This window comes from Toxorhynchites rutilus, chromosome 1, assembly GCF_029784135.1.
Source record: "Toxorhynchites rutilus septentrionalis strain SRP chromosome 1, ASM2978413v1, whole genome shotgun sequence".
NCBI classification, from domain to species: domain Eukaryota; kingdom Metazoa; phylum Arthropoda; class Insecta; order Diptera; family Culicidae; genus Toxorhynchites; species Toxorhynchites rutilus.
In genome coordinates this window covers 41,740,509-41,767,736 of record NC_073744.1, presented here as the reverse complement: position 1 = coordinate 41,767,736, position 27,228 = coordinate 41,740,509, and the positions used below count along the sequence as shown (strand labels likewise).

At 41.3% G+C, this 27,228-nt stretch overlaps 1 protein-coding gene across 3 annotated transcripts in view; it reads left to right on the top strand.

Annotated features, from left to right (window-relative positions):
- Positions 1-15,987, top strand: part of LOC129761968 (mucin-2-like) — a 246,997-nt gene extending 231,010 nt beyond the window's left edge. Inside the window, exons 3-5 of one of the 3 annotated variants that reach the window (XM_055759834.1) lie at positions 7,135-10,881; positions 10,927-14,864; positions 14,928-15,987. In XM_055759834.1, the coding sequence (XP_055615809.1) occupies positions 7,135-10,881; positions 10,927-14,864; positions 14,928-15,218 (7,976 nt within the window). In that variant the 3' untranslated portion in view covers positions 15,219-15,987. Of the gene's footprint in view, positions 1-7,134; positions 14,865-14,927 lie in introns of all 3 variants that reach the window. The other 2 variants (XM_055759835.1, XM_055759833.1) reach the window with 2 other exon arrangements.
- Positions 15,988-27,228: the final 11,241 nt, after the last annotated feature.

Here is a 27,228-nt window from a genome sequence, read left to right as displayed (position 1 = left end):
CCTATCATTCTTTTCGAGTAGCATTGTATTGTACATAAGACGTATAAAACTCTGCCAATTTGGAATAAGTACGTGGTTTTGTCCAGTACAGTGCTTCCAGTGAGCGGTTCTGGAATTTTTGACAGCAGTTTGTTTAAAAACTTGGCGTTTTCTTAAATTACCCCACGATAAAAGGATCAAAGAGAGAATTAATTCAGCACAAAAGTTATGAAAACCCGTCAGCTCGTCAGCTTTTTCCTTACATCGCGGGGTAATTTGAGAAAACCTCTACTTTTTACAAAATTTTTGCGGCATTGTACACCAAAAAAAAGGTAAACATTCATCTTTTGACGAAGAATAGCACATCTTATCTTACAGACAGAAAGGCGACGAGTTGGGGCGGTGATTGGGTACAGTTTGCTTCAAAATAATCGACAACGGTGGAAATAAGACACGTTAAACGAGTGATAACTTCACACAGGATTGAATTCATTACTCGAGATGTTAGAAAAGATCCAATCATAAGTAGATCGTATACAAAAACCAATCTGTAGTTGAATACTAGTGTGAGGGATGAGAGATTGTCTGTTTAAGCCAAATTTAATAGCAAGAATGCTACTCCTTCAGAAATGATTTGTTCTTACAAGAACTGAGTTCAATAGAGCATACTTCAACTGAGATGCAAGTTGAGCTGATGCATATTCATTCACCTGACGAATGTAAACTTTGGTTCAGTGAATAAATAACAGTACTATATGCGGCATATTGATAGCATCCTTAGACCATCCGCATACACGGGTCAACTGCACCACAACTTCAAATTGTATTTACCTCAACTGTCAAACTTGAGCTCAACTTCGATCTGCACACGAAGCCACCCTAAATTGACAGGTATCGTTAAATCGCGGACTCCGCCTCTGCAACTTTTGTGATGCGACAAAGACAATGTATTTTCATGTGGATTTAGCATATTTTTGAAATAATAATCTATATCTATAAAAATGGATTTCTGTCTGTCTGATTCTTATGGACTCAGAAACTACTGAACCGATCGACATGAACATTGGTATGTAGGGGTTTTTGGGGTCGGGGAAGGTTCTTATGATAGTTCGAGACCCCTCCGCCCTATCTAAGGGGGAGCTGCCATAGAAATGAAACACAAATTTCTGCATAACTCGAGAATTAATCAAGCAGATGGAACCAACTTATGGAGGTTTTAGGGTGCAATAAATGTTTATATGATGGTTAGACTCTCCACCCCCCCTTTCTAAACAGGTATTTTTCGGACCACCTTAAAATGGAAGTGGGCACTCTACTGAAAACATAAAAAATACGGGTCTAATATTTTGCAATAAGGATCAAAACTATCAATTTCAACGAAAATCTGAAAACCACTAAATCGGTTTGGCATGGAATGGATAAATAATGCGTTTTCGTTAGAATATCAGAAAAAATTGGTCATGTCTTTCATATTACCTGACCACCGGTGTACATGACCTTACGGATGATGGTTCATTTTTTGATTCTTTGTTTTTAAGAGGCTTTAACAGGTTGATGGATTTCTGTATTGATAAAACATTATTTTCATGTTCAAATATCTTTTTTTCGTGTTTGCACTTCATTTGCACCGCCTTCGGGGTTTTCAATCTGATAGACTAATTTGTCTTATAAATGCTAATGTCGCCACAGATGTCGACACCGTACATTTGTCATCGTGGATTGATAGCGAACAAATTTTTGGACGAATCAGTCGAACGAACCAGGGATGCCAGGTGTGATGATTAATCTGTTCACACATTTTTTCAATCTGTTCAAACCGCAAATCTCGATAATTGCACGTGTTATCGCACATAAAATATGCAAGGAATCTGCTATAGTGAATTGAAAATATTCTTTCTACTTGAAACAAATTTTCTCGTTGAGCAACAAAATACATTTTAGAATTCTATATTCATGTTGCTGATTATATGAATTCATTTAATTCCGGACATATGAATTCATATTATAGTATCCATTCTTAAATTTTTATTCATTTAAACATTTATAACTGTGTATTTTATATCAATTAAAAGATGTATTTACAAAAGACAAAATATGTACGATCAATATGTAAACGCAAAAAGAAATGTGTGCCCATAATGCATTTATTTTGAATTTCTCTTTCTCTAATTTCTCTAATTTAAATATGTAAATTTCAATGCAAACATGATAATGTATTTATGACGACCAAATCTAAATAGGGTTTGAAATTTATTGGAAAAAAATACGTTTAGTACATCACAATTTCAACTAAAATTCAACACTAGAACTACCGACCGGTCAAAATGACTGGTTGTAACATTTGTTCACAATATTTTGTCTTGAAATTTAATTTGATATTTGTCGAATTTCACGGCAACTCGACTGGCCGTTGGCAGCACCATCTCAGATAGTAGTGAAACGTAGTGGGTGTAAGGACATGGGCAAGCAACTTTGCATACTTGAAATATTCGAAAAAAAATTAGACTACTTTTTGGAAAAAGCCAAATTTTGTTTCTTAATTTTTTACAAAAAAATGATAACTTAAAAACTATAATACTTACAGAATTCTTGTGAAAGGATGACATGTAGGAAATTGTTTAAATTTTTACAAAAAAATATCGAAAATTTTTTGGAGAAATATTTTGCGGACAAAAAAGTTATTTTAAAATTAAAATTCATTTTTCTCAAAAACGATTTTTTTTTAAATTCCCAAAAATATATTTATGAAAACCCCTCAAATTTCCAACAAGTCATCCATACATCGGAAGATGGGCACTTTTACAGGGAAAAAGTTTTTCTAACAAAAACTTTTTTACGTTTTCTTTGAAAAAAATACAACTAATCCCAATTTTGTTTGAAGTCAAGATATGGTATATTCGACAAAGTTTTAGATCTTATTAAAATATGAGCTATTGTCAAAGACGTCAGTTTTCTACCTGTTATAGTTTTTAGAACATAAGTCATTTTTGTATGAAGACTCCTGAAAAAAATAATGTTTTGCTCGTAACATTTTTGTGTGTAAATTCTCACGTTTGATATGTTCTTGACATGCTTCTAAATAGAGGAATGTTAGCAGAGCATGTAAATTGCGATAATTCATACATAAAAATGTTACGAATTAAACACTAATAGTATTTTTTCGAAGAAAAAAAATGAAAAAGTTGTTGCTCGAAAAACTTTCTCCATGTATATGTGTCCATCTTCCGATGTATGGGACCTGTTGGAAATTTAAAGAGCTATTTATATCAATTTTTTCAGATTTTCAAAAATACATGTTTTTGAGAAAAATTAATTTTTTGCGAAATTTTTTTGGTGAAAACTTCAACAATTTCCCACATTTCATTCATTGACAAGAATTTTGTAAGTACCATAGTTTTTAAGTTATAAATTTTTGTAAAAAATGAAGAAAAAAAAAATTTGGCTTTTTTTTCAAAAAGTAGTCTAATTCTTTTTAGAATTTTTCAAGTATGCTAAGTTGCTTAAATGACCCATGTCTTTACATCCACAACGGTTCACTACTATCTGAGATGGTGCTGCCAACTCCTAAGACGAGTTGGCATGAAATTCGTCATTTGCTAATAATGTTATGACATTTTCATTTTTTTTTCCTTTGAAACCATTGTATTTTGACAACTAAATATCACACTTGTCAAAATGACCGGTTTGGTGGAAATAGGCATATGAAAACTGTCGGTAATCCGAGTGTTAATATTATTTGTATAATACAATTGAATGTACTGTAATGCTTATAGCGATAGCTTATCAAACACATAACATCTGTGGTCATCTATTGATTGAAAACATACTATAATACTAAAGTTAAAAAACACATCGCAGATAAAAACAAAACATTATTTATCATTTCATCTTTCAGTTTTTTTTTTCTATTGTTGGAATTATTTTTTTTAATTGCAATTAAGTGAAAAATTACGAGCAGTAGATGCGGTTTACTAAATGTATTCTTTTGCCAAACTGCTTGGTCGTCATAAAGCAACATTATCGTGTCTGAATTAAAATTTCAATGTTTAAATTTGAAATATGTCCGGAGAATTTTCGAGAAAAAATTCAAAATAAATGCAAACATTTGTATTTGCTTATGCATATTAATCGAAGCATGGGACATATTTGAACATTTGTAATCTTCTCATCTTTTCATTGATCAAAAAATTTACGCAGAATTAAAAAAAAAAGACCTGACATCCTTTCAACGAACCACAGAAAAGAACAAAAATGTTGTCAACCTCAAACAGCGGCCACTCGACATCCTAGGTTGCTTCTGAAAGGTTGAGTCAACTGATTGCCCCGTCTCGCATTTAGTTTCAGAAAGTTGTTGTCAACTTTCGTCAAGTTGAGGTTGAGTTCGAATTGACCCGTGTGCGGACGGCCGTCTACATAAGTCACTGCAATTTGAGATGTGTGCGTAGCATTGAGGGTTCGTATGTATGTGTGTGTGTGTGTGTGTGCTGTAACCCAGAAGTAAATAAAACGTAAATAGAAGTCGTCAATTTTTACAATCGTTGTTTCAAGCCATTGCAAAGTAGCAGCGTATTCGTGATTTATCCCACACTTCATATTGCTTCATCGAAAGAGTGAAACGGCGGTTGCGGTTAAAAGTTTGATGTTCCAACATAAACAAAAAGGTTGAGAGGGAGGCGATCTGGCGTAGTGGTAACATCCATGCCTCTCACGCTAAAGGTCACGAGTTCAATTCTCACTCCCGACATTCTTCCAAAAATGGAAGTAAAAGTGACGAACCAGCCAAATGAGTTGAAAGTCACTATAATACAGATAAAAAAAAAGGTTGAGAATATAGATCCTGCATGGATTACTCAATTTTTGACCGACCAATTCGTCCAGGATCAATGGCTGTAAATGTGCATCCCCATTTCAAGACTCCATGATTTAAGCTCGGACATTTTAAGTGCACTTCCTTGAGCCGCGTGTTTATCAAAAAATGAAAAACAATATGTCATGCTTTATCACCACACAACAATATCCCGCTCGAACTCCTGACATGTATCCATTGAATTAGTCCATTTGAGGTATCTGACAGGAAACGTTTAGTACTAAAACGTGTGTGTTCATTTTTCGGTTTCAGCCAATTACTGATAGCAGCAACAATTTAATTGTTAAACAATCACTTAATTTCATGCCAAAAAAATATATTGAATCATCCTGAAACCATCAAAGGAGCGCTCATTGCAACAGGATCTGTAATTGGCAATTGTTCGACAACATAATAAATTATGATTAATGCTTTTCGTTCCACTATTAAAAGCGTGAAAGTTCTACAACCCTTGTAAACATCAATCGTCAGTGAACATTGCAGCCGGCGGATAATGATACGATAGTTTCCTCATTATTTGCACTTCTGCCTCGTGCAATCAAAGCGTTGGCCGTCGGCTTGCCTCGGGAAGCAATAGGAGATTATAGTTATTAATTCCTCCCGGCCTCCCCGGCGCTGCTCGGCGGAGCGCTGTCCGGCCTTGTGTAGCGGAAGATAGAGTACGGAACATCCATCTTTTCTCCGGGTTCTTTCTCCTGGAAGATTATCCAACACGAGGAGAACGGCCGCGCTTGTGCTTCCCGCGTTGGCCATTCCGTTCAAACTAGCGCGTAATCGAGTGCAGTTGGTCGTGAATTATCACCCGGACTCCCCATACTGCCATGGTAAGAGCTTGTAATTTTACGACGCGGTGTTAGTAAAGTGCACAGGAATAAATTATCAAATCAGATTATTTATAATTGTATGATATTATTTATTAACACGCCGAAGGCTTCCTCCGCAGGAGCGAGTCCGGGTATTTGCTCAAGCAGCTGGAAAATTAGCATTTCAACGCTTGATTGTGGCAGTTCCCAGTAACGGTGCCCATAAAACGGCGATGGTGGTAATTGAGTGCAGACTTATGGGTTTGATGGATTGTTTGATATATTTAGATTTGGACGAGGTGGGAAAATGTCTGGATGTTAACCTTCCTGAGCAGATTATCGGTTTAGATTATCCGCACCGCATGAACCCTGAATCATGCCACGTGTAAGCATTTGGTTGTCATTCATCTGATAGGTTTGATGGGTGTTATATTGATTGATACTGAGCCGAAGTCGAATTGGTAAGTTTAACACTACATAATGGAGAGTTTTCCCTATGTCTAACACTCTAAACTATCAACAACCCAACAAACATTAAATCCTATAACTAACATATATACAGCACCATATAGCCCGTAATTTGGGTGGTATATGCTGCGCCCAACTATAATTAAAGTGGAGGCGATATACATGCTTGGAAAATGCTTGCGAATTAGTTTTGATAAACATACGATTTATACATGCATCTTAAACGACTATTGTTATACGAATATACGATTCAAATGCCGGAAAATATTTGTGAGGTTTTAATTACTCTGGCGTTATAATAAAATCAGATTTTTCACATTCTATATGACATAAGATAGACATTATATACGATTGTGTTTCGATTATACTTTTTATACGACTTATAATATGCCAGAAGACAATTTAAAGCGTAACGAATCACAGCGACCAACCCGCAAGACGGAAACCGTCAAATTTAGAAGATTACGTTGATGTTGTGCAAGAAGGAGAAGAAAACGGATGATCATACAATGCTGCTTCACACGAGGAAGGCATGAAATGTCGGAAATGAAGCTGAAGAGAAAAAAATCTTTCACTTATTCCCCAGATTTCGTTTTTTTTAGAGAAGGGAAGGATGTGTGGACGCCAGAATACATAATGACAGCACTGTCAGCCATTACAACCTCTTGCATCTTATTCTATTCGTTACTCACAATCAATGAGGTGCATATCGAGGTGGCGTAGCATTATATCGAGGTCATATGATACGGCATTATACGGAAGAAACAAACAAATGTTGAATATATTCGTAGTTTAATGATATTTTGAGCCTAAATAATAATGAACTCATAAAACATTTTGCTCATGTTCCACAGAAAAGACCAAGAAAATGACTGTTTTTAACACGTTGACGTCTTTAACGTCTTCTTCGTGCCGGTCTCATCGGTCCGACAATAAATTTACTAAATTCTTTTGCCTCCACTGAACAAAACACAAGGTTCATTCCATTTTCTTCTTACTTCTATTCCTTTCTTACAGCCGCACGCTTCGAATGTCAACAGGAAGGCTTTGCAACCGATCCGAATGATTGCAGCGCATTCTATCGATGTGTACAGGAAGATGACAAACTGGTAGCATATAAATTCAACTGTGGGCCAGGAACCGTTTACTCCATGGTAGAAAACACTTGTGTTCATCCGAGTAATTCCGAGCGAATGGAATGCGGCGGTGGAAACAATGAAATTGACGGAAATGACAATTACCAGACGGCGGGCGAAGCCTCAAATGCACAGGGAACAACAGACCAATCTGTTCAACCGAAGCCTGCGCAAGACACACAACAGCCAGAGGCGCCACAGCAATCGAACGAATCGTCGCAACCATCTGAACCTCAACAGCCTGCCCAACCTGAACCATCTGACAATGAGAATGATCTCAATTCTAACATTGATGAAAACAATGATTCGGAGGGAGGCTATGTCTACGAGAAGCCTTCATCATCGCTCGAGCAACAAACAGCTGTTGCGGATGATGGTTCCCCTTGCACCGAGGAAGGTTTTGTAGGTGACTTACTGGATTGCCAAGCCTTCTATCGATGCGTAGCGGACGGAAAAGGTGGTTTCACTAAATATCCCTTCCGTTGCGGCGACGGAACAGTTTGGGACGACCGGATCAACGCGTGTAATCACGATTATGCTGTTGAGCGTTGCACGAAAAATGCGGAAAACGACTACGTCGTAAATACGGAAAGCTTCAGTCAGATGAATGCCTCAGCGGAACAAAACATGACTCAATCCAGCGGATCCATGACGTCGAACGGTGTTACAACAAACACGACTTCTTCACAAAATAACAGTAGCAGCAGCATGAGTAGCTATCAAAATCAGACTATGTCGACCAATGATGGTCAAGGTAGTTCTACGCAATCCTCAACTAGCAGTTCAAGTTCCAGCAGCAGCAGTAGCAGTAGCAGTAGTAGCAGTTCAAGTAGCTCAAGCAGTTCTTCTTCAGGTAGTAACGGAAGTAATCAAAGCCAAGGATCTTCGAACAATAACCAAGGCTCCAGCAGTCAGTCGAACAATCAAAACCAAGGTTCGAACAGCAACAGCCAGTCCAGTAACCAGAATCAAGGATCAAACAGTCAAAGCAACAATAATCAACAAAGTTCGTCTAATAATAATCAATGGAGCAACCAGAACCAGAATCAAAACAACAACAATCAGGGCAGCAGTCAGGGATCAAGCAGTAGTAACCAGAATCAAGGATCAAGCAGCGGTCAAAGCCAAAGCAATCAGTCGAATCAGCAAAATCAAAACTCGAGTAGTAATCAGAATCAAGGCTCAAGCAGCAGCCAACAGCAGAGCAGTCAAAACCAAAACAGTAATAACCAGTCGAGCAATCAGAGCAACAACCAAGGTTCAAGTAGCAGTAGCAGTAACCAGAATCAAGGATCTAATCAACAGCAGAATCAAAACAATCAAAACAGTCAATCATCCAGCAATAATCAAAGCAATCAGAACAATCAATCGTCTAGCAGTAATCAAAATAATCAAAACAGTCAAAACAATCAAAACAATCAGTCGTCCAGCAGCAATCAAAATAATCAAAACAACCAAAACAATCAATCATCCAACAATAGTCAAAGCAATCAGAGCAATCAATCGTCCAGCAGTAATCAAAATAATCAAAACAATCAGAATAATCAAAGCAATCAATCCAATAACAATAATCAAAACAACCAAAATAACCAAGGCAATCAATCCAATAACAATAATCAAAACAACCAAAATAATCAAAACAATCAATCAACCAGCAATAATCAAAACAATCAAAACAACCAGAACAATCAGGGCAATCAATCATCCAACAATAACCAAAACAATCAAAACAATCAGAGCAATCAGAATAATCAAAATAATCAAGGCAATCAGAACAATCAAAATAATAGTAACAATAATACTAACCAATCTGGGTCATCGGAGAATGGAAACTCAAACCAATCGAACAATAATCAAGGCTCAGGTTCCGAAAATCAGGGCTCACAAGGGTCTGAAGGCCAAAGCTCGAACAACAATAATAATGAAGCAGCCCACACCACTCAGGCTCCAACAAATGCACCACCACACCAACAAGCAACTACGGAACCATCCGAAACAGGCTCAACCCAAGCTCCGTCGAACATTGAAGCATCAACAGCTCCTTCCGAGTCTTCAACTTCGGATGCCACCACCGTTGCACCAGTCACAACAACTGATGACAGCACTGATCCAGATCTTAACGAAGTACAAACGACATCAACTGCAGCAACTGCGGCTACAACCACAACATCTTCAACGACACCGTCAACAGGTGCCCCGCCGACTGAGCAAACCGCTCCTGCTGGTTCTACCGCTACAACCACAAATAGTGCAACCGCTACTCCGACCCCCAACAGGCCAAATGAACTACAAACGACAACAACTGCTAAACCTACTTCTACCGGCGGCGGAAACGGCGCATCTCCGAGGTGCACCAACGATGGATTTATGGGTGACCCACAGGATTGTCAAAAGTTCTACCGTTGTGTGTCGAATGGACAAGGAGGATATACGAAATATGATTTCAAATGTAGTGATAATACGGTTTGGGATGACAGTATTTCGAACTGCAATCACGCTTGGGCTGTCGAGAATCCAACTTGTCGTCAAGAACTTGCAGGGCAGGGTTCTGGATCGGACGGCTCGAACAATAATCAAGGTCCAAGCGGCCCCAGCAATAACAATCAAGGTCCAAACGGGCCGAGCAATAATAATCAAGGTCCCAATGGTCCCAACAATAATAATCAAGGTCCAAATGGTCCCAACGGTCCAAATGGTCCTAACGGGCCTAACAATAACAATCAAGGGCCAAGTGGACCTAACAATAACAATCAAGGCCCCAATGGTTCAAACAATAATAATCAAGGTCCAAACGGTCCCAACAATAACAGTCAAGGTCCAAACGGTCCCAGCGGTCCAAACGGTTCCAACGGTTCAAATGGTCCAAATGGACCAAGCGGTCCAAACGGGCCAAGCAATAGCAACCAAGGACCAAGTGGACCTAACAATAACAATCAAGGCCCAAGTGGTTCAAACAACAATAATCAAGGTCCAAATGGTCCCAACAATAATAGTCAAGGTCCAAACGGTCCCAGCGGGCCGAACGGTCCCGATGGTCCAAATGGACCCAGCGGTCCAAATGGACCCAGCGGTCCAAATGGTCCAAACGGTCCAACTGGTCCAAATGGACCAAGCGGTCCAAACGGGCCAGGCAATAACAACCAAGGACCAAGTGGGCCTAACAATAATAATCAAGGCCCAAGTGGTCCAAACAACAATAATCAAGGTCCAAATGGTCCCAACAATAACAGTCAAGGTCCAAACGGTCCCAGCGGGCCGAACAGTCCAAATGGACCCAGCGGTCCAAATGGTCCAAACGGTCCAAACGGTCCAAATGGTCCAAACGGTCCAACTGGTCCAAATGGACCAAGCGGTCCAAACGGGCCAGGCAATAACAACCAAGGACCAAGTGGGCCTAACAATAACAATCACGGCCCAAGTGGTCCAAACAACAATAATCAAGGTCCAAATGGTCCCAACAATAACAGTCAAGGTCCAAACGGTCCCAGCGGGCCAAACGGTCCCGATGGTCCAAGCGGTCCGAATGGTCCAAACGGGCCGAGCAATAACAACCAAGGACCAGGAGGTCCTAACAATAATAATCAAGGTCCAAATGGAGAAAATAATAATAACCAAGGCAGTTCAGGAGGTCCAGGAGGACCGGAAGGACTTGGTGGTCCAGGAGGTCCAGGAGGTCCAGGAGGACCAGGAGGTTCGGGAGGTCCAGATGGACCGAATGGTCCAGAAGGTTCGAACGGTGGTCCAGGGAGTCCAGGCGGTCCGGCAGAACCAGGAAGTCCAGGTAGCCCCGGAGGTCCAGGCCAAAGTAATCAAACCAATTCAACGCAATCTACTGTACCCCCATGCCAACAAACAACTACAACTAGTGCTCCAGCTGTGCCTGCCGGAAGCAATGGTATTTGTGAACGAGAAGGTTTTATGGAACATGAATCCAACTGCAAAAAATTCTATCGGTGTGTGGATAACGGAAATGGAGGTTACACACGATATGAATTTAGTTGTGGTGCTGGTACTGTTTGGGACAACGATATATTGGCATGTAACCACCCGGGATCGGTCCAGAATTCGAAATGCGGAACAGGTGGTCAGAATCCTTCTGAAAACACTGAAGGCCGTCCTGATGGAGGCAGCCAACAAGGACCCGGAAATACTTATCTACCACCAGAGCAGTCAAATAAACCTACGGAAGCAATGCCAAGTACAGAGATGTCCACTGATGTTCCATCAACTGGCACTTCTGATGCACAAACTACGATAGCCCAAGAATCAACGCCAAGTACAAGTTCGATGGAAACAACAGGATCCACAGACACTACCATTACCACCCAAGAAACAACAGAATCGCCGAAAGAAGAGACAACTGCATCGGTTCCAGAAACCACAGCAACCCCGGCTAAAGAAACCTCAACAGATACAGCTCAGGAAACCACAACTGCAGCAACCCAGGAAACCACAATAACGACACAAGAGCAAGAAACAACCCCACCAAATCCTGAACAAACTACTAAAACCGCTGAGGAGACTACTTCACCTACAAGTCAGACAGATGGCACTAGTTCTACTCAAGAATCAAGCACCAGTTTTACAACAGACCAACCAACTACACCACAGGAGCAAAATCAAACAACAACAGAAACTACCGAACAAACCACTGAAACTCAATCCGCTACTACGCTTTCACCAGAAGGATGTGAAACCGAAGGATTCATGACGCATCCGGATGATTGTCATAAGTTCTATCGTTGTGTAGACAATGGTAAAGGAGGTTTCAGCAAATATGAATTTACCTGTGCTGATGGAACTGCTTGGGATGATGGAATTCAATCTTGCAACTATGAATACGAAGTTGCGAATTGTGGAGCTGGTGGTCCCTCGGAACCAGCCTCACAGAGCACTCAAGCCCCACCAGATTCGGAAAATCAAATGACTACCACGCAATCGTCTGTATCCACGACTCAAATGAACACTGAAAGTACTGCACAAGAGTCAACAGATGCGCCAACTACTCCAGCTCTAGAGACGACAACTCCTTCTGCTCCAGAAACCACTACGGCTGCTACTCAAGTAACCACAACCGTTGCGGCACAAGAAACAACAACTCTATCAGCTCAAGAAACCACAACTACATCGGCTCCAGACACCACAACAACCTCTGCTCAAGAAGCCTCAACAGCTCAGGAAACAACTACGGCAGCTCAAGAATCTACAGTGAATCCTGCCCAAGAAACGACAACTGCTTCTGCTGAAGAAACCACAACTACCGCAAGTCAGCAAACCACAACAGCTCCAACTCAAGAAACCACAACTGTTTCGGCTCAAGAAACAACAACTGCTGCAGCTCAAGAAACGACAACAACTCCTGCACAAGGAACAACAACAAATGCGGCGGAAGAAACCACTACAGCTGCAGGCCAGGAAACAACAACAACTTCGACTCCTGAAACCACGACTGTTTCAGCTCAAGAAACGACGACAACTTTAGCACAAGAAACTACGACAACTTCCGCACAGGTGACCACAACAACCCAGGACACAACAACAGTTCCAGCAACATCTGAAAGTCCAACGACGACAGCTGAAGGTGCAACTATGACGACTTCATCGGCAGAATCAACCCCCGCGGAAGAAAAGCAAGAAACTACCTCTCAAACAACCGAAAGTTCTACTTCTGGACAGGAAACTACAACAAACACCTCGGGTCCAGAGACAACACCTGCTCAACCATCGAGTGGAGAGTGTACATCTGAGGGTTTCATGGGCGATCCTAATAATTGCAAAATGTTTTATCGCTGTGTCGATAATGGTAAAGGGGGCTACACAAAATACGACTTCACATGCGGCGACGGTACAGCTTGGGATCAAGATCTGCAAACTTGTAACCATGCCAATGTAGTTGAAATGTGTGGAAATCAAACAGGTAATAAAAACGAGTCATCAACAACATCTAGCCCATCTACTTCCTCTCAACCACCCATGAGTTCAACTCAAGCATCTAGTACTGCTAGCACACCCTCATCTACTACCACTGCTGCCACCACAACCACTACCAATACTAACACTACTACCTTCCAACCTAACTCCTCCACCCAAACAAGCATGAGTCCCTCTTCCTCTAGCATGACCACCCAAAGCATGGCTACTGCAAGCTCAAGCATGACTACCACAAACCCGAGCATGATAAGTTCATCATCAACATCCACCACTTCTGCAAGCACAGAAGCTTCGTCAGCAACAAGCATGTTAGAATCATCTTCGACAAGCATGACATCATCAACATCATCTATGACCCCTGTTAACTGCACCGAGGCGGGCTTCTTTTCGAATCCTGATGATTGTACAAAATTCTATCGTTGCGTCGATTGGGATGGGAAGGGTGAAAACTTCTCCGTCTTCCACTTCGATTGTCCCGAAGGTACAATTTGGGATCCTGCTGTAAATACCTGCAATCATGAAAATAACGTATCACCTCCACGAGACTGTGGTGGAAGAACAACCTCTTCCGAATCATCCTCATCTACCGAAACGACAAATATAGCAAGCACAGAAGTTGAATCTACTACCACTTATATTATAGGAGAAGCCACAACGAATCCCACAACAGATCAATCCGGCATGGAAACAACTACCGCGGTTAGTGCAGAAAGTACGACATCGCAAGAAACGACAGCTGGCACAGAAACCACAACAATCGTCAGCGAATCTATGACGACTACACAAGGGCAATCTGAAAGCACTACTTTGTCAGAAACAGAAAGCTCAAGTCAACCGATCACAGAAAGCACCACTTCAGTCCCTACTGAAGGCACAACTCAGACAGGAGAAGCAACAACCACCCAGATGATTACCGACGGCACAACGCAACCGGATCAAGAAACAACTACACTATCCGAAACGACATCCACTCGAGAGTCAGCAGAAAGCACTACCCAGTTGGTTACGGAGGGCACAACCCAGCCTGGTGAGGAAACAACAACCGTTGCAGAATCTACAACAGTTCCAGAACCGGCGGCAGAAAGCACAACACAGACAAGTATTGAAACCACAACGCAGCCCGGCCAGGACACATCAACCCAACCAGCCGAAGGTGGACAAGAAACGACAGCTCAGTCAACGACTGTCGTTGGGCAGGAAACAACTGCTCAATCGACAGAAGCTGGAGAACAGACGACAACCGAAGCCGGGTCGGAAACAACCACTCAGGCCGCTTCCGAATCCACAACTGGAGCGGAATCATCGGAAGCACAAACTGATGCGACGACAATGCCGTCCGATGGTGAAACAACAACAGCAGGTGGTATACCAGCTGCTACAGAAGCCCCACAACAGTGTCCAGAGGGATGCCAGAGTAGCTGTCCACCGGTTGAAGATGGACAGACCAGCTTCGTGTGTCCAACAGGGTTCCGTCGACATCCACAGGATTGCAATATGTTCTACCAATGTACCCAGAAACAAAACAGCTACGACTACAGTATTGTGGTATTCAGTTGTCCGAATGCAACAGTTTACAACGAGGAGGGCATTCAATGTAATGAACCTGCCGCGGGAGACGATCGCTGTCAATCAGCTAGTTTACGAGCACTGCGAAGTGCCATTGGACCACAAGTTCCAGTTGTAATACATTTTGTACCCTCTGATCTAATTATTGTTGGCTAACTTTACCAAATTTTATTTCAGATGGAGCTTAGTTCAACGAAGCCACTCTGTCCGACAGAGGGCCATTTCGCCTTGAATGATCAGAAGTGCAGCTCGACGTTTGTACGCTGTGTGGCCGGCCGAGGGCGTAGCAGTACGAAACTTCAACCGAACATGTTCCGCTGCCCAAAGGGTTACGTATACTGGAACGTTAGTCGGCGCTGTGAGCGTGTAGCCAAAATACCCGAATGTAGAGGTGCCTCGATGCAGGAACGCTCCGAGCTACCCATCGAATGGATCAACATCGGCAACAGACGCAGAAGCTTGTTCTAAAATCGATCGAACTCTTCGAACTAGACCGACAGGAAATACTCAAATGTGTAAAGGATTTAGTCAACGACTCATGAAGCGATCGCGATGAGACACGCGTACTTAGTGTAGTGATTTAGTTTTAGCATAAAAAATATTAGAAATAGCCCATTACTGTTAAGCTGCCACAAACAGGACTGATTTGTACTAAAGTTATGAACGCACACTCGTACACGACGAATCGTTGCCTCTTGAGGCCAGAGAGAGAGTGAATCTGCACACATGCGACATCTGTCTAGTTCTAGTCAGGAGGATGTCATATTTAGTAATTGCCACTCGAAAGCCATAATTCAGAACATTCGAAATGACCAAAATACGCTACTAAGGGCAAAAACCATGAGTCATTTGAAGTTGCACAAAAATTGTACATATTTTCCCGCCTTTCCGGAGGTAAGAAAATAGCATCCGGGGATACAGTTTTTTTTTTGGTAGCCGCGATTGATTAGAGAAGTAGAACTTCGAAGCCAGAGCATTTTCGCATCCAGTTCGTGGGACGATTGTTTCCCTTCCATGACCATAAGTGTTACCATACCAAGTTGCAGCTAGCTTTTCCTGAAAACGAGCCTTTTCGCACTCGTACCAATGGGCAAACATATGAGCGATTATTGTTTTCAGGAAAAGAAAACGCCATACGCATCGTACGCGAACTATTTGTGAATAGAAATAAAAGAGCTCGGTGTAACAATGTAACTAGATGTAAGCGAATGAATGAATAAAAGTAATTTATTGTAAAAAAAAACATGCTCGAAACAATAACATTCCGAATTAATTCCAAGTACTACATGGGCTGAGAAGATGCGGGATTTTTCAACTTATGTGTCAAGTTTCATGAGATTTCGTTTATTTGTTCACAAACTACAGTTGTTTAAGTGTCACTACCTGAGCACAGGTATGGGCAAAATCGCATCGAAATTCATTCAACGGCACTCATCCAGCGATAAAACTCACCCTTCTATTCTCCGTTTATGTCTCACTTGTGTGTGCGTTTATGTGTGCTATTGGAATGACATTTTTGAGTTTCTAGTATGAAACAATCTAAAGGTGGGACCAGAATGCCGCGCTATGCGCAATTGTGCTTTGACACTTCATTTTAAATATGTGTGTTTCCATTTAGCCGAACACAATAATGCGTTGCGTCATTAGCATCGTTGTACTAAACGCTAACATTTGTTCTAAACTGCTTGCGCCGAATTCGCGATGACGATGGCATGGTGTCGACGTCTGGTGGAAACTTCAAATTAGGGCCATAATTTAGGTCCCAAACTCGTATGAGACTTTTTCACCACCTACAAACAAAAATGTTTTACATTTAAATAGAATACTAGTTTGATATGGAAAAGCTAATTTTCATTCATAAACTTAATTTTGAAAACTTGTTCATCGACTGAAAATCAGCTATTCTTTCACGCCCCCCTAGTAAACGAAGCTCCATGCCGCCAGCGCGGATATGTAAATATGTTGTTTTTAAAAACATTCAACTGATCCGTGGACACAACAAGGACAAGATTTTCATACGAATTTTATTTTGTTTTTGTTTACTAGATTGTGACTGCAAATCAACAGACTGCGTCGGGCGAATGTTTTAGTACAAAACGCAAACAATGACAGCTGATGAGAAGCAACGCACTACGCGGCATTCTATTTCCACCTTAAGCCATCGCAAAAGATCATATTAGCGCAAGTTATTGGTAAGTGGGAACGTGGATTCATGTGCACTTGAATGCTGACAAGGAAAAGAGTACGAGGGAAAATAAAATCATAAATATACGCAGACTCAGTCTATTTTGACTCACTCGTTATCTTCGATGAAGCGGAATTAGTACGATATCAAGCCGATTGATTTGCTCTTCACGTAAGGACATCCCAGTACCGTTTGCAAGTAATGAAATGTAACGACAGGAATTACCGCATTGAACCAATGAGTAGTGACTTTTGTGTAAATCAAACCAATTTATGCCCACCTATGTTACTCTCAGCAAAACACCAGCTGTGTGCATTCATTTACCGTCTCTGTTTGTTAGAAACTATATGAACTTGTCAAAAGTTCTTCCAAAGTCAATACTTGCACATAAGGTACTTCCGTAATTTGATTCCGACCTGGGCAAACGTCTGATTTTTTACGTTGATAACAAAAAAAAACTGCACCGAGCATGAACATTTTTTCCTGCTTCCGTTGATCTAGAGCAGGATTTCTCAAAGTTGTCGATATCGACCCCCTGTGGTTAAGGTAATTGATTAGTATTTTGTATGAATAAAATAAAGATAAAATTTTTAAATAAATTTGGCTGTGGGGGTCGTTGGTATCTCTTCATTCTGGAAAAGGAATATCATGCCCAAAATAGTTCGAGTGTCTCTGTCATCTTGTGTTTCCATTTCATCACCTAGGACCGCACTTCCCTTATAGGACGAAATAAACTTCCGAAATAAACCAAACAATGAGAATTGGGTGGAAAGTTGACTGTGACAAAAACACATTCGTCATTCGTCTTCCTAAGCTCGAAGCCGCCGGACGGTTTTATATCGTTATCGTCCATCGTTGAAGTGATACCGTTATTTTCGTGGCTGGTGAAGTGAGTGTTGGACACTAACGGGATTCCCTGTGAATTCATTGAAGCAGACACAACAAGCGAGAGGAAGAAACGCTGCACGCGAGCGCTGAGTGCTGGTGTGTTATCGCCGTAGCACCGTCTTCGACATCATCACCGCGTGGTGCGATACACGGGTTCAGCTGTACCGAACGATCAACACGCAGCACCGTTATAAATAATCCGCACTGGTGTGCATAATAAGTATACTCAAATTAATAGGTTAAGGTTATTAGGTTAAGGAATTATAAAAAAAAATTGCAAAAATTATAAGAAAGTGTACATCTGCCATTTGAAATGGCAGAAGGGGAAGAAAGCGTTGACATGGATATCGAATCCACTGTCTCCCCCTCCCCAGCTACGGGTGCTGGGAAGTCGCTTAAACGCGTTCCCCCCTCAGAAGATGTCTCTTTACAGGAAGAGTTAACTCACCTCAACAAGCCTCCCTCAAGAAAATTTGCAAACCTTTCCTCTTCACCCCCTCATTCTCCCGCTCCCGTTTCCGCTCAACTCCCGAACTTGCCTCCCAGCCCTACTGATCCCGCTCCCGCTCAACAATCGACCTCGACCTCCCCCTCAGTTGCTTCCTCTCCTCGTGTCAAGGTCTATCCAGAAGATTCACCTGGAGCTGGCCCATGGGTTGTTTTTTTCCGGCCCAAACCGAACGGAAAATCCATCAATGTCATTCAGGTTTCGAAAGATCTGGCAAGATATTATTCCTCCGTGGTCGAAATCTCTAAGGTTAGACCGAACAAACTGCGTGTTGTCGTGAGTGATCGGAAACACGCAAATGCAGTTGTGATCGACGAGAGATTCTCCCTAGAGTATCGTGTCTACGTGCCGTCCCATGACGTAGAAATCTCGGGGGTGATAACTGAAACGGGTCTGACGTGTGAAATGATAAAGGAAGGAGTTGGTAAATTTAAAAGACTCCCGTTGGTGGGCGTTAAAATTTTGGACAGCCGCCAACTAGGGAAAGTATCCCAAGAAAAGGGAAAAACTAAATTCACGCCGTCAGACTCGTTTCGAGTAACTTTTGCTGGTTCCGCTCTCCCTGACTACGTCATGGTGGGCAAATTAAGACTGCCTGTGCGACTCTTCGTGCCAAAGCCCATGACTTGCCAAAAATGCAAGTCAGTTGGTCACACTTCAGATTATTGTGCCAACAAGGAGCGCTGTGCCACTTGCGGAGAGCAACATGAGGGGAAATCCTGCAGTGCGACTGAGCATAAATGTCCATATTGCGGGGGATCCCCACACGAGCTCTCAGTTTGTGAAACTTACAAGAGTCGCTGGGAGAAACAGAAGCGCTCTTTGAAGGAACGCTCGAAACGCACTTTTGCGGATATTTTAAAGGGCGCTTCTCCACTGGCCCAACAACAACAACCAATCATCACACAAAATGTCTTCGCCACGTTACCCGTTGACGAAATGGAAGCGGACACAGCTAACGGGGGCACACCGTTCATTTTCCAAGGGAATCCCCGGCGCAAAAATGTGACCACTCCCAAAATTCAAGGACAAGCCCCTCCGGTTATACCTCCTGTTAGCATGCCTAAAAAATCGAGTGCAGCGGACAAGCAAAATCAGGTTCCTCCTGGCTTCCGTGGGAATAGTTCACCTTCGAACGACCCAGCACTCGAGGGGACATCAAAAACCCCAAATATCCCTATTTTTCCGTCCAGCTCAACTCCCCAATCGGGATTTATAAAGTTGTCTGACCTTTTGGACCAAATCTTCAAGTGTTTTAATGTTTCCGACTCCATCAGAACCATTGTCATTTCAATGCTTCCAGTATTAAAGACAATTTTGCAACAATTGATGCAAACATGGCCCCTCCTTGCAATGATTATCTCTCTTGATGTCTAATTCAAATAGAGAGGTCGGAGATATCACTGTTTTACAGTGGAATTGTCGTAGTCTTATCCCTAAATTGGATACATTCAAATTTCTAATTCATAAACTCAATTGTGATGTTTTTGCTCTGTCCGAAACTTGGCTTTCTTCGCGAGATGATATCTCTTTCCACGATTTTAATATTATACGCTTGGACCGTGATGATAGATACGGAGGGGTACTTTTGGGGATCAATAAGTGCCACTCATTTTTTAGAATTGACCTTCCACCTATTGGAGGGATCGAAGCTGTTGCTTGTCATGCAAACATCAGAGGCAAAGACCTCTGTATTGTCAGCTTGTATTGGCCTCCGAGAGCTGCGGTTAGCCGCAAGCAACTTGTTGACATGTGCTCACTCCTTCCTGAGCCACGATTGATCTTGGGAGACTTCAACTCTCACGGAACTGCCTGGGGGGAACAGTACGACGACAATCGTTCATTGTTGATATATGACCTTTGTAACAGCTTCAATATGACCGTTTTGAACACTGGGGAAACAACACGTGTTCCTAAACCTCCTGCTAACCCAAGTGCTCTTGACCTCTCGCTTTGCTCGAATTCACTATCGTTAGATTGCAAGTGGAATGTAATCCAGGACCCCAACGGTAGTGATCACTTGCCAATCAAAATTTCCATCACCATTGGTTCGAATTCTTCTGAATCTATAAACATGGCATATGACCTCACAAGACACATTGACTGGAAAAAATATGCGGACGCAATTGCTCTAGCCATCAATTCCAGAGATGGTTTGCCTCCATTGGAGGAGTATAACTTCCTTTCTCGTTTGATATATGACAGCGCGGTTCGCGCTCAAACGAAACCCATCCCAGGCTCCACTTTTCGTCAAAGGCCTCCCAATCCATGGTGGGATAGCCAATGTTCCAAGCTTTATCAGGATAAATCGAACGCATTTAAAGCTTTTCGGAAACGTGGAACCATTGAGAATTTTCAAACGTATTTGGACCTTGAAAATCAATTTAAAAACTTGATCAAAGGGAAAAAACGTGCTTATTGGCGAAATTTCGTGGGAGGTTTGTCACGAGAAACGTCAATGAAAAAATTATGGAAAGTGGCTCGAAACATGAGAAATCGCTCTTCATCGAATGAAAGCGAAGAATATTCACATCGATGGATTTTTAATTTTGCACGGAAGGTTTGTCCCGATTCCGTTCCTGTGCAAAAAATGTTTCGAGATATACCACAAGATAGGTGCGATCTTGATTCCGAGTTTTCGATGGTAGAATTCTCTCTTGCTCTCCTTTCTTGTAACAATTCGGCTCCAGGAACGGATAGAATTAAGTTCAACTTGTTAAAAAACCTCCCTGATGTGGCGAAACATCGCTTGTTGAATTTATTCAATCGGTTTCTGGAGCATAATATTGTTCCAGATGATTGGAGACAAGTGCGAATTATAGCTATTCAAAAACCCGGAAAACCCGCATCCGACTTCAATTCGTACCGTCCAATAGCAATGCTGTCTTGTATACGGAAATTGTTGGAGAAAATGATCTTGTTTCGCCTTGATCGATGGGTTGAAACGAATGGCCTACTCTCAGATACACAATATGGGTTCCGCAGGGGCAAGGGGACGAATGATTGTCTTGCGTTGCTTTCTTCAGAAATTCAAATGGCTTACGCCGAAAAAAAATAAATGGCTTCAGTATTCTTGGACATAAAGGGGGCCTTTGATTCTGTTTCAATAGAGGTTTTGTCAGACAAATTACACTCTCGGGGTCTGCCGCCTCTGTTGAATAATATGTTATATAACTTGCTTTGTGAGAAACAGTTGAACTTTTCTCACGGGGATTCGACAGTAAATCGGGTCTCCTACATGGGCCTCCCCCAGGGCTCATGTTTAAGCCCCCTTTTGTACAACTTCTATGTAAGCGACATCGACAATTGTCTTACACAAAATTGCAGCCTAAGACAACTTGCAGATGACGGAGTGGTGTCTGTCGTAGGATCAAACGAATCCGACCTGCAAGGACCCTTACAAGATACTTTGAACAATTTTTCAACCTGGGCCATTGGGCTAGGGATCGAATTCTCCACGGAGAAAACAGAGATGGTGGTTTTTTCTAGGAAGCATAGACCAGCAAAACCAAAGCTTCAACTTTTGGGTAAACCGATCACTCATGCTATGTCATTCAAGTATCTTGGGGTCTGGTTCGACTCCAAATGTACTTGGGGGGCCCATATTAGGTATCTGAGTAAAAAATGCCAACAAAGAATAAACTTTCTCCGTACAATTACCGGCACCTGGTGGGGAGCCCATCCCGAAGATCTTATAATGTTGTATCGAACAACTATTCTCTCAGTGATGGAGTATGGCAGTTTCTGTTTTCAATCAGCTGCCAAAACACATCTCATTAAACTCGAGCGAATTCAGTATCTTTGTCTCCGTATTGCGTTGGGATGTATGCCCTCAACGCATACCATGAGTCTCGAGGTTTTGGCAGGCCTACTCCCACTAAAAGATCGCTTCAATTTATTATCGCTTCGGTTCCTCATCCGGTGTAAGGTTATGAACCCATTGGTGATCGGAAATTTTGAGCAGCTTATCGAGCTAAATTTTCATTCAGGATTCATGAGCTCATATCATGAATTCATCTCCATGCAGGTTGATCCTTCTTCGTATACTCCCAACCGTGTTTGTTTTCCTGACTACATCAATTCCTCTGTACATTTTGATCTGTTCATGAAGGAGAAAATCCATGGAATTCCAGATTATCATCGATCGGGGATCGTTCCTACGATCTTCAATGCAAAGTATGGGCGTGTCAATTGTGATAATATGTACTTTACTGATGGGTCCTCTACGAATGAGTCCACAGGATTTGGAGTGTTCAACGAAATTTTTAGCACCTCCCACAGTCTTCAGAATCCTTGCTCTGTGTATATTGCTGAATTGGCAGCAATACATTGGGCGCTGGACAGCGTCGCCTCACGACCTGTTGAACACTATTACATTGTAACGGATAGTCTGAGCTCTGTCGAAGCTATCCGTTCAGTGAGGCCGGAAAAGCACTCGCCGTACTTCCTTGAGAGAATACGAGAAAATTTGAGTGCTTTAACCAGACGCTGTTATGTCATTACCTTTGTCTGGGTCCCTTCACATTGCTCAATTCCGGGTAACGAGAGGGCTGACTCATTGGCAAAGGTAGGTGCAATTGAAGGCGATATTTATCAGCGTCAAATCGCCTTCAATGAATTTTATTCTTTAGTCCGTAAAAATACCATCGTTAACTGGCAACGTAAGTGGAACGAAGATGAATTGGGTCGGTGGCTTCACTCGATTATCCCTAAGGTTAGCCTCAAACCATGGTTCAAAAGTCTGGACTTAAGTCGGGACTTTATTCGCACCTTCTCTCGACTCATGTCCAATCACTGTTCGTTAGACGCGCTACTCTTTCGTTTTAATCTTGCCGATGGCAATATCTGTGCTTGTGGCCAAGGTTACCACGACATCGAACACGTTGTTTGGTTGTGCGAGGAGTATCTTGTTGCCAGATCGAATTTAGAAAACTCTCTTCGGGCTAGAGGAAGACAGCCCAATGTGCCGGTGAGAGATGTGTTGGCTCGGTTAGACCTTGATTACATGTCCCAAATATATGTCTTCCTAAAAGCTATCGATCTTCGTGTGTGATTGTCCTTATATCCTTATATTCTCCTTTTCCTTTTCCTTCGCGAGAAATCAAATCCCTTCTTACTAACAATAGAATAAGGTGAAATGTAAATACATGTTAGATATAAGATAGGCTTAAGAATTGAGTATGATGAATGTGAGTGCGAATGTGAGTGTGAACATTGTCAACATATCCTTATATCCCATCCTTTTCCTGAAACAAAATGTCACCCTTCTAAACTCGAGCAAGCCGCGAGTAATCGGTTCTCTGCCTCATTAACATTAGAATTAATAAAAAATGTTTATGTATACTTGTAACTATACAAATAGGAGTTTGGCTCCTTTAAACTTATGTAACTGAGCCTGTAAAAATAAACGATTTAATAAAAAAAAAAAAAAAAAAAAAACACATTCGTAGAACCTCTACACCCAAAGTTAATTTTTATCACATTTTCTGGCATCCCGATTTATTACATTAAACGAGCTGAAAAATAACATAAAATGTTGTACTCCCCAATACATGTATATCATTTGTTTAATATATATGCTAGAGCCAATATGAGGGAGCGAAACAGGAGACACATTTAAATGAAAGCTTTTCGTATAGTTTGCCGAATACACGGCCCAGACAGAGAAAGATATATTCTCGTTCATGTTCTTCTTTATCGGCTTAGAAAACACCTTCCAACTTCATTTTATCCTGAGGTGTAATATTATCACACTCCTTTTTAATAGCGCTGGCAGCTATATGGATAGCGTGGTCGCGTAAAGTAACTTCGCATTCCAAGCCGGCCTTGGTTCGATCCCCATTGACGTCGTATGGACTTTTTTTTGCACAATCCCAAATGAAAAGAGAAAAGAAAACAGAAAAAGATGTCTGCTCGCATTCATACAAACCATTTTTAAGCTTCAAAATAGCTCATTACAGGTCGGACTCGATTATACATAGTCGACCATTTTTTTTCAATAATTATTTTCAAATCCTATACATAATCGAATCTAAAGAAATCAAATTTTTCATTAATGTATGAATGTCAAACATTAATAGAAAAATAGCTTTTTTGTGACTCGATTATGTATTGGATTCGATAATTAACTTTGAAAGTGAAATTGCGATTATATATAATCGAGTCCGACCTGTATTTGCGCATTTGACTCTCATGACCAGGAAATGGCATCTTTTCTGCCAAAGATGGCATGTTTTCTGCCAACGCTAGTTTGGGTGTAGTGGGAAGAGGTAAAACTAATTTATCGAACAATTTGTTTATTAATATTACCATTTTATAGAATGCTTGTTTCTTGCAACAAAGTATATCAATGATTCACACACCCATACCTCGCTTTACAGCCTAGATACGTTCCACGAAATTCAGCCGCATAGCGAAAAGCCGTATAAGAAATCAGTTATTCTAATACAAATTCATACAAATTCAAACAGATCGGTTCCAAATTTGTTAAATATGTAACATGGTTTATCATTCAAAATGCATTTTCTCTTTTTATTTTTATTTCATTTGAATCAAAAATTAAATTAATTTAAATTTATTTCATTTAAGTCAAAAATACATACATAGCATAAACATAAACATACATACATAAAAACCAACAATAATCTGAGTACTCTGTATTCATCAATGATTTTTGATTTCTCGTATGATTGGGAAGATAATTCCAAAGATAAACACCTCTTACAAATAATGTTTTCCCATATACTGCAGTGCCCAGCAAACATGATATCGCATAACAAGCGTATATATAACATCATATGCCCTAAAATTTGGTTGGCATATAATGCGCCTAACTGGCATATGCTTGCAAAAGTGGAGGCCATATACATACATGGCAAATGCTTACCGAATTTGTTTGGATGAATATGCAACTTTGACCGGCTATAATAGCGATTATGTTGGAATTGAATTGCGATCTAATATGAATATATTCATGAATTGTCAAAACACCAAATACGACTTTTGCTATACTCATATACGATTTATTACAGACATAGAAAAAAACAAATGGCGCAAAATATTTTCGTAAAATGTTTATTATAAAGGGTGTGTCACATCAAATTGCATCACGGAAAAAACGCTGTAGAAATTTAATTTTTAGGAATTATATCTTCAGCTTTCGCTTATAATCAGATAAGAGTGTATAGATCACGTTGGCCATGCTTCACTGTAAATTTTTCGTAAATTTGGAAAAATGTCGTCGAACGAAAAAGAGCGTCGTGTATTAATCCTGCGCACTCATTTCGAGAATCCGGAGTTGTCACATCGGGACATCGGTAAGATGCTGGGAATCGTCCAATCCACGGTCAGCAGAGTACTAAAACGATACTTCGAGAACCTAACCATCGACCGGAAGGTGAAGAACGGCAAAAATGGATGCTCCGTCAGTGAAAAAGATCACAAGCGCGTAGTTTAGACGTGGTCCGAGAAGTTCGGTCCGGGATGTCGCCAATAAGCTGAATTTGTCAAGTTCATTCGTCCAGCGGACCAAGCAGCGGGAGGGCCTGCGTACATACAAGGTTCAGAAGGCTCCTAACCGCGACGAAAGGCAAAACATGGTGGGGAAGACGCGAGCCCGGAAGCTGTACACCGAAATGCTGACGAAGCCGCATTACCTGGTAATGGACGACGAAACCTACGTCAAAGCGGACTTTCGTCAGCTGCCGGGCCTGTTGTTCTTCTCCGCAGAGGACAAATTCAGCGTTCCGGAGGAGATTCGCAAGCAGAAACTATCCAAGTTTGCCAAAAAGTACATGGTGTGGCAAGCGATCTGGTCTTGCGGAAAGCGGAGCGCCCCCTTCGTGATGACCAGCACGGTAAACGGGCAGATTTAACTTAAGGAGTGCCTACAGAAGCGCTTACTAACACTATTGAAGCAGCACGAGGGCCCGACCATCTTCTGGCCGGATCTCGCTTCGTGCCACTATTCAAAGGACGTGTTGGAGTGGTACGAAGCAAACGGGGTCACCTTCGTGCCAAAAGAAATGAACCCGCCCAACGCGCCGGAGCTTCGCCCAATAGAGAAATATTGGGCGATTATGAAGCAGGCCCTCCGGAAGAACCCAAAAGTTGTCAAATCAGAGGCGGACTTCAAGAGAAAATGGATTTCTGTTCAAAAAAAACTACAACCTGACGTTGTACAGAACCTTATGGACGGGGTAAAGAGGAAGGTGCGAGCATACGGGCTTGGGCTCGAAGTATGAATAAAAAGAAAATGCCTTAATAGTTTTTAAAGTTTTTATGTTTAATAGTTTTTATTTTACTGTCTAAAATTTTCAAAAGAATCGGTCTACTGAGCGAATTTCTACAGCGTTTTTTCCGTGATGCAATTTGTTGTGACACACCCTTTAGCCTCACGAATCGCCATTTTTATATATGAGTATTTATGTTTGTAGAAATAATAATTGTTTGATTGACTTGTGTTGGGAGTGGAATATGAATGTTTCAAATGGCACAGATTGATGTTTGGTGAAAACTGCTCCGATGTGGGTTCGAACTCCGGTCGTCTGGCTTATCATCCACCAGCTATCTCGCGCGGCTATCTGAAATTTAATTCAACAGCGGTAAAAACTTTCGCGTGCATCAGCATTTCATTGACATTTGAATATGATGTAATATGTTCTTTATAAGGATCTAATATGATTTACGGTTTCATGATTTTCTTCAGCATGCAACACGATTTACTACAGTACTGAATCGATTTAAATTATACGCTTATACGACACACAAACCGCATCAGCGTAATATACGCATATGATGCGGATTAAATATATTTTACGACAATGTACATCATAAAATTGATGTTTATTATACCGATATCCGATTTAATTTGATGATGGTATATAAAATCGAGTTTT